Source organism: Dendroctonus ponderosae, unplaced genomic scaffold (genome assembly GCF_020466585.1).
Source record: "Dendroctonus ponderosae isolate FM_Combo_2020 unplaced genomic scaffold, Dpon_F_20191213v2 Dpon_F_20191213_1, whole genome shotgun sequence".
Lineage (NCBI taxonomy): Eukaryota > Metazoa > Arthropoda > Insecta > Coleoptera > Curculionidae > Dendroctonus > Dendroctonus ponderosae.
In genome coordinates this window covers 45,380,644-45,388,930 of record NW_026017110.1, presented here as the reverse complement: position 1 = coordinate 45,388,930, position 8,287 = coordinate 45,380,644, and the positions used below count along the sequence as shown (strand labels likewise).

The window sequence follows — 8,287 nt, the reverse complement described above, 5'->3', positions numbered from 1 at the left end:
TTCAAAGTAAGTCACAGTTTGACAAATTATTGTTATGATTGACAAGGGCTATCCACCTGTAACTATCTGTTAATGACAAAAAACATCATTGCCGCAGTGCCTTTTAATCAAAAAATTGTAGAAGAAAACTTTTTCGATATTAAAAATTTTAGTAATTTGAAGCAAAGATCGTAATTTTTCTTTTTGAATGCGTAAGCATTCCAATATGCTACCGATTAAACATGGAACAATTTCAAAATAATGCTCAATATCAAAGTTGAATTTGGATCTTCTTGGATCAACTGTTAATATCTTCTAAACATTTTCGAAAAAAAAATTTTCAATATTTTTCTCGTACTCTCTAAGTGAGCCTCTATCACCCCTTAAAAATGTTTGAATCACCCTGTATAAATATGTCAAAAATAGGAAAAAAAATTGCATGTAGCACGTCAGGTATCAAATTAAAAAACTTGTTTTTACTGGTGATTTTGATCTATATATTGAGATTTGCTCATCTCTCACAACAATTGTGTTCGTCCTTAGTCTTATGTGCTGAATTGAACAGTTCATTTGAGTTTAAAACGTTCAGTACTTATCAAACTCATGCCCACTCATCACCTGACTGACCACTGCCTTCTTCTGTGGCCTGTCCCCCAATATACCCGCAATGCTCAGATGTGAAACGTCCATTTCATCAATGGGCTTTGGAGGTGCACTTTTTTTAGAACCTGTAGCAGGAGTAATAGTAACACTCTTTCTGTTTTTTAGTCTAAAGTACATGGAAATGGTTACACATCCACAGCCAATAACAATCATCAAATATTGTATGATGTCCACAGCGTGAAGCAGCAAGAAAACCGTCTGAACTTTCTTCAGCAAGTATCCATCCAGGTCCACACTCTAAAAAACAAGCAGCGAGTCAAGTGGATATGTCCTAGAACAATCGTTTACTTCTTCCAGCCAAAACATCGGAAACAGTGCGGTGGGCAAGTGGGAGAACAAGGGAATCTTGTTCGTGGGCTTAAGATCCAAATTAAATTGCATCCTCTTGGCAGCAAATAGAGGTGTTCCAGTCATCTGAAAATATCGACCAGATGACAACCTAATTAATCCAGTACTTTTCCAAATTCGCCTACCGGCTCGAAATAAACTCGGATTGCATGTAGGAGCTCGCTGGGTGCCAGCCCATCAACCAGATTTATGTAACTGGGATCGGTGCGTAGAAAATGGGGCAAGGTGGCGTAAATTGGCACACCCATGCACTTGGAGAGATCAAACACACCTTTTTTTAAGCAAGAGTCAGCACTTCGGCAGTAGCATTTTTCATTTTCGTCGGTCATCTGGTCTCCTAGGTCCGTTTCATAAATACGAACTGGTATTTTCTTCAGAACAGTATCGTTTATATAGCGGAGGTTGACGCTTCTAGACCAAAAAAGATGTTTCGACATTTCATCAGGAAAAACAGACAATACAAAAGTGATAGCCATCGCAGAACGGATGAGGAGGCTAAAATGGAAATGGGCTGGTCAGTTGATGGGGATAGATGATAATAGATGGACTAGGTAGACAATTGAGTTGAGGCACAGAACAAATTAAAGAAACCCAGGACTGGCAGCTACCCAATGGATAAGTCAGAGGACCGACAGTGAATGGCGACGAATAGGGGAGGCCTATGTCTAGAGATGGACGGAGAGAGGCTGATGATGATGATGATGATAAAAAAAAATGTCATAAGGACGTTGCCCTGAAACAGGGTGGTTCGCATTTAATAGGAAAAAATTCACTGGCATTTTGTGTAAGAAAAATAATTGCGATTCCGACAAATTTGTCTTAGTTTTGTTTGTTACAAGTTAATAGTTTCCGAGGGACTGCGTATGAAAGTGGAAATCAATATCACTAAAGAAAAACGATGTAGTTAAAATCACTTCCTTAGAAAGGGAGTTTTTAAAACAATTTTTATTTCGATTGACATGTATTTCAGCTTCAAGATACAACTGTTCGTTATTACAGGTTTGTGAGAATATATACTGAATTAATGCTGATGAGTTTACATACTATCTATGAAACTAAAGAACATTATGTATGCATTATGCTTAGCTGCGAAATAGAATATCATAAATTTGTGGAGTTGGCTAAATAGGATATCATAACTATGTGAGAAATTTACTTGAATCAAGTTCACAGTTTTGGTATATACAAAAAGAAGCGATGTTTCCTAACTTAAAGGGTGTATATTTTGGTGTTTTAAATGGCTCTAGACTATGGCAGCTAGCGCCCTCTAGAAATTATAAGCTACGTAATACGAAATTTGGATTCCGTGGTCAAAAAATATTTCAAACGTAAATTTTGGTGTAACAAATCTTACGAATCTATTGAAAAAAGATTACGTCAAATTTTCATCTTTTCTAAACATATTTTTTACTAGATTTACTACTACAAACAATGTCTTTGTGCCTTTTGTAGATCTACAAACCCAGAATTGCTTATATTTCCAAAAAGGCGTTAGCTGAAATAGTCTAGAGCGATTGGAAACGGCGGAACTTCTTTGGGTGTTCAAATGTCGCGATTTTTAAACGGGGTCTGTTGTATTCAAAACTCTAAACGTAAATATAGACTTATTGCGACACCTTTCAATAAATCCGCTGGTATAAAACGAATGAAACGTGTTTTTTCTGAGAATATGAAAGGCTTTGTGCTTCTTATTTTCTCGACGATAACTTTTTACTTTATCTAAGCCTTACAGAATAATTTTGAGTGCAGTAGACCTAAACCTAACGTATTATTGAAACTTTCAGGCCAATCAAATATACATATACATTATTTATTTATTTTCATAAAGGAAACTGATGAAAAACTATAAACGATGAAAGATGCTGCTATCTAAAATAATATTTTTAAATAGAAGAACCTTTATATCACCTGTTTCATAAGAAAAAGTTTCTGTCGACTGTCAGCCTTATATTATTTGTTAATACCTGCACAAATCTGTGGAAAAGGACGGCAAACCTTCTTCCGGCGTGCTCAATGCTGGAAAAATCCAACCATCAGTACCATGAAACCGGTTGCATTCAGCTTGGCGCCAAATATTAATCTCTTTCTTCCCATCAAGTTCTACCAGCCTTCCCAAGTCTTTCGCATGGGCAATTCCTCTATGTACTTTCAATCTTCTGGTCAAAGTGCCATTTCTCTGCAAACTTATCGACATCAGGTCTTTTAGTTGCCTATGAAACCACCTTACCGATCCCAATAGGGAAAACAGGAAAATATTCTCGTTGTCCTTCTTGAACTTTAGTCCCGGAATTTGGCTTTTCATTTGCGAACATACGGCAGTAGTGCCGAAATCTTTTCCTAAACAATTCAGTTCCACTCCATCAAACAGAATGTCTTTCACTTTTGCAGTTAAAAATATAGTTTGTGGATTGTTGAAAATCGAAGGAATTGCTTTGCTGACGATGGACAGAAACACTGGGGAGTCTCTGAGCACCAAGTTGACCATGCCCTGGAATAGTAGAATTTGATGTTGACTCATAAGCTCGAAATTTGTTTGACTTACTACTATGGCTGGATGAATAATGGTCACATAGTCGTCTTCTCTAAGCTGATTTGATTTATTCTGATTGTACTCAAACAGATCATAAGGGGTGTACGTGAGGCTGTCTTCAGTATCGTTGTCGATGATTTGAACTTTCTCCTTGATTTCACTGAAAATTGTTTGCAAACAACCTGGCTACTTCTATAACTGTGTACTTACTCGTACCAAAATGGGCCAACTTCTTTTAGTTTAGGTTTCGAACCCGTCTGAATCTCCTCGGGATTGGTCACGTTAAAAAAGTATAGCTTGAAGTTCAACGGAAAGGGAATTTTGAGATAGACTTCACGCACTTGATTTCTTTTGCGCAAAGCTGTTTGCTAAAATCACACCCTCAGAACCATTCCGCTTTGTTTCCCCCAAGAACTCACGTCTCTGATGACAAACTTGACCATGGACTCAAACAACCACAACTTCAGCAATACGCTGCTGACCAGAAGGATAACTGAGCCATACAGAAATCGGCTACTTGACCAAATTTTATTGCTCAACATCATTTCCAATGGCTTGGCAAACTATACTCAAAGTCCTGATCGCACTGAACCAAACCAACATCCATTTTCTAGTGAAGGTTAAATTTAAAGACCCCCATCTAGTCAAGATTATTCAAAGGCTGATGGGGGTAAGCCTTGAAGGTTAATGTCAATTCTATCAATAAATAATGATCAGCATTAGGGAGATCGTTAAATCCGACTCTTTGTTTTTCCGATTTAACGAGATAATTTGTAAGAATTGTCAACGGTCATTATCAGTTGCCTTTTGCTTAGTCGCTAACCGGAGCTCTTTCGTTCGGGATTATCGTACTTAGTGAGTCGCGCCCTTTAACCGAAAATGTACCCTCTTCAATAAGCATTTCGATTATGGTCATTTTCCGTGATTGAGAAGGAAATTCCTGTAGCTAAAATTGAAGCCCTGCATGTAATTACTGATGTTCTATCTATAATTTGTGTTGAGGCCAAACTATAATTTAGCCTGCAGTCAAGCGCAGTTCCTTTTTAGACTTCGATTTATTCGGTAATAACAAGAACATTTGGTGTTTATTTATGTATTTAACAAACAATTATAAGTGATTAGCTATCTAACGCTCACTTCTAGGGAAACTTGGTTAATATCACAATATTCCACTGAATAATGTCCTTATGGCTAAGTTGCCTGTCGCAGAAATACAGTGCAACAATATAAATTTTTCTGTACTTTTTACCTTATTGAGTGAGATAATTCGGTAAAATCAGTGCGCAAATGGTTGAACGGAGATAATCTGATTAGGCTTCTAATAAAGATCCATCTTAAGGAAAGGACAGGGCTTGGCAATTTAGACAAAAACACAATTTTTAAGGCTTAAAGGGGCCAATAAAAATCCTGGAAATCTCCATGAAGTTCAGCATTTCCCCAATTAGGGGTACAATTGGAGACTGAATTTTTTTAAAATCAAAATATCTCAAAAAATTCCTAAATCAAAGTATACCTTAAGTAACATTCGCTGAAACTTCATTCATAAAGCAACATTCATTCATAAAACAACATTCATAAACATCGTAATATGCAACAATAAAGGTTTTTTGTTTAACATTTTTAATTTTTTTTAACTTATTTGCGGTAACCCATTTTATTTACTTTACGATTAAAGGCTTATAATAATTATACCATGTCATTGGTCATAAAATAACTGAAGCTAGTGAGTGTTTTGCGTTTTTAGGCGGTCGTAAAATGGAATTTCTTCCTTGTTTCGCAAGCACGGGCGGCTTGCATCTTCAGAGGATGGTTTGCTTGACCGCTTACATTGTTCCGGTGGCTGTTGCTATCTTCCGAGGTAGTTAATTATCTCTTCTGTCTTGAGCTGTTGCTCCTCTATGCTGTTTTTTCGTAGGTGTGTGCTGAAAACCATATCCTATTTAGCACCATGGTCTTCTTTTCTGTTGGAATTATCGCCGTATATGTAGATTTCAATGGCTTCTCGTACTAGTCGGGAGCGATTGTTGTGACCAGAACCTGTGCCTCTGTAAAATTGTTGTTGTGTGTTTCAACGCTGAGGGCATCTTCCACCACTGCGGTCTTTTGCACATGTCCCAGTTTACAATTGCGTCGATGTTCTTCTATTCTTGCCCCAACCGATCTCTACGTTGTTCATATGTAGATGCTTCTACAGCATCATAGAATTCGATAGATTCCTGTAGTTGCAAGGGGAGGTCTTCTGTCTTTAAATGACCCTAGACATTCTCGGATATTTGTTGTGGGCTTGCAGACTGTTCTTAGGTTGTGCTTCCTCAGCAGCCTCTCAATTATGTTCGTAACCCTGAGAGCAAAGGACAGGAATACTTTTAGAGTGGATTTACTCCGTTCAGCACTTCCCACCCCTACAGCTCTTTTGTTGTCCAACCGGGAATGTTCGTTCTAAAGAAATGTTTTTCTTAAGTGCTGTGGCTCTGTGGTTAGATGTTGTGGTCCACATATTTTTCTGGCTCTATTCCCAATTTTGATGATTCCTAGCTGCTTACTCGGCTGGTGACTGGATAGCTTGTGAAGGTATCTGGCCGTGTGGGTGGCTTTTCGATATATCCTGTCGTCCAAAAGCTTCCCTTCCATAGAGACGAAAATATCCAGGAAGAGGAGTCGGTGGTTTTGTTCAACTTCCATGATGAATTTAATTTATGGATGCTGTGGGTTAAAATGTAGATGGTTTTCGGGTCCATGTACGTCCATAGCACGAATGTGTCATCGACATATCGATACCAGATCGTTGATTTAAGGGGTGCGGTGCTCAACGTCGGTTCTGCTTCTAACTCGAGTGGTGGTTGGATACCTTGTGAGGGTACCTCTCCTTATGGGTGACTTTTCGATATACACCGTGGTCTAAGCGATTTCCTTCCCCAGACACCAAAACGTCCAGGAACAACCGTTGGTGGTTTTGTTCAACTGGTGATTCCATGGTGAATTTGATATGTCTGGATGCTATTTGTTTAGATGGTCCGGCAAAATGTCTAGATTTTCGCGTCCATGACTTCATAGCACGAATGTGTCATCAACATATCGATAGCAGATCGTTGGTTTAAGGGGTGCGGTGCTCAACGCTATTTCCTCAAACTTCTCCATGAAGAGATTCGTCACCATGGGGCTGAGTGGGCTTCCCATGGTTACTCATCACAGGAAAGGTTACTCATCATAGGATTCCATTTCACAGGAAATATTTCCTTTAGACAAGCCTTGAAAACATTTGTTGCACTCTCTTCAAATAGTTCGGCCACTAATTATATGGATTCGTCCAAGGGTAGCTTTGTGAATAGAGATACAACATCGAAACTGACTAACATGTCAGTAGGTTCCAGTCAGAGGGATAGGATATTTTCAATAAATTGTTCGGAGTCTTTGATGTGTGTGTAGTGTGGCTGCAGTAGAGAGGATATGTATTTTGCAATATTGTACTTTGGTGATCCCGGGGCACTGACGATTGGTCTAACTGGTATTCTTTCCTAGTAAACCTTCAGTAATCCATAAAAACGTGGGGGGAGGGCTTCTGACATAATGATCCGTTGCCTTTGTCAGCTCGCAGGACCCGAATAATTCGGAGTGCGCCCTAGGAATCGCATCAGAACAGTGTAAACGTTTAAGCAAACCACCTCTGAAGCTGAAAGCCACTCGTTCTTGCGAAATGTCAGGAAGAAGTTAATTTTTTTACGACGTCCTAAAAATCCAAAAACCGCACTAGTATCAAGGAATGGTCTCGAAAGTCTATATGAAGATAACTGTTGCTGCTACAAAATGCACCCTTTACCAATGCTTTTAAAACTGCGAAGCTTGGTGGTGAAACGTACTAACATTACTCTGACAAGCAAGCCTACAATTACCTAAAGTAAGTTGTTCAGGAGTTATGGCGATTTAAATGTTTGCTTTTCCATGGCTTTCCCCATTCTTATCAAGCTCAGTACATCAGGAATGGTGGGCTGCTTGCCAATTATGCAAAAAAAATATTATTTTATGTACAGCCAATCAAATTGAAGCATGTTTATGGGAACTAATAGGATTGTGCATAGTTCTGTCAACATTATCGAGGTAGGATTTCATCTCAATTTTGTATATTAAAATTAAATTGTCTACTGAAGAAGGTGTACTTCTTTTGGGATTAATAATGTAGTTCATCTAACCTCACTACAAAATGGAAATACGATTTTTGGCGGTCACGTGAGATATTGGAATGTAATTTATCTTACAAACTGCGCATGCTTCGTTAGAATAACGCTGTTTTATATAGTTACATAGCATGTTAGAGATTTTACAATGAAATATAGCAAATTTTCTGTGATATAACTTGCCACATGCTATCCTCCTTTGATCGGTACGGATCACAGGAAATCGTACCGCAATGTCGTCCTACCATGTAGCAACAGGTACAGACTTATAATATGCAGTTTGTATTCTAAAAAAACATCAGTCGCAGTCATGTAGTTTTCCTTATTTTCTGTACAAAGTGGAGTTAGAAAATGATCAGTGGAGTAACGAAAGTAATTCGAAACTAATATAATTATACCCAAGACATATCGAATCTGGGCACACCCGTATTCCATTGTTTAGATTAAAATTTCAGGTACAATTAGTGACATTAATTGCTTCCAAATTTTAAACAAGTACATTAAGGAGATTCTCGTGTTGCCAGCTGATAAGGGCAATGCAACTGTGGTCATGTCTTCATTGAACTACGAAGACAAAATTAAAGAACTTTTGACC

The 8,287-nt window shown here is 38.2% G+C and overlaps 1 protein-coding gene across 2 annotated transcripts; it reads right to left on the bottom strand.

Annotated features, from left to right (window-relative positions):
- Positions 1–449: 449 nt before the first annotated feature.
- Positions 450–4,381, bottom strand: LOC109535307 (sensory neuron membrane protein 1). Of its 2 annotated transcripts, none has more exons than XM_019901193.2 (8): positions 3,940–4,381; positions 3,731–3,888; positions 3,533–3,680; positions 3,218–3,478; positions 2,955–3,166; positions 1,116–1,485; positions 931–1,056; positions 450–879 (listed from the first exon to the last, which is right to left on the bottom strand). In XM_019901193.2, exons 1-8 carry the CDS (start codon positions 4,063–4,065, stop codon positions 565–567), a joined length of 1,716 nt encoding a protein of 571 aa, XP_019756752.1. In that variant the 5' UTR covers positions 4,066–4,381; the 3' UTR covers positions 450–564. The 2 variants fall into 2 exon arrangements, with proteins under 2 accessions (XP_019756752.1, XP_019756753.1); XM_019901194.2 differs by having other exon boundaries at positions 1,116–1,401.
- Positions 4,382–8,287: the final 3,906 nt, after the last annotated feature.

Excerpts from the sequence above, each read along its gene's own strand:
- LOC109535307 (XM_019901193.2), bottom strand. The coding sequence starts at position 4,065 with ATGATGTTGAGCAATAAAATTTGGTCAAGTAGCCGATTTCTGTATGGC. Across the intron at positions 3,681-3,730 it reads GTTGGCCCATTTTGGTACGA|TGAAATCAAGGAGAAAGTTC; the intron begins GTAAGTACACAG and ends AACAATTTTCAG. Across the intron at positions 3,479-3,532 it reads TTATTCATCCAGCCATAGTA|GGCATGGTCAACTTGGTGCT; the intron begins GTAAGTCAAACA and ends CTACTATTCCAG.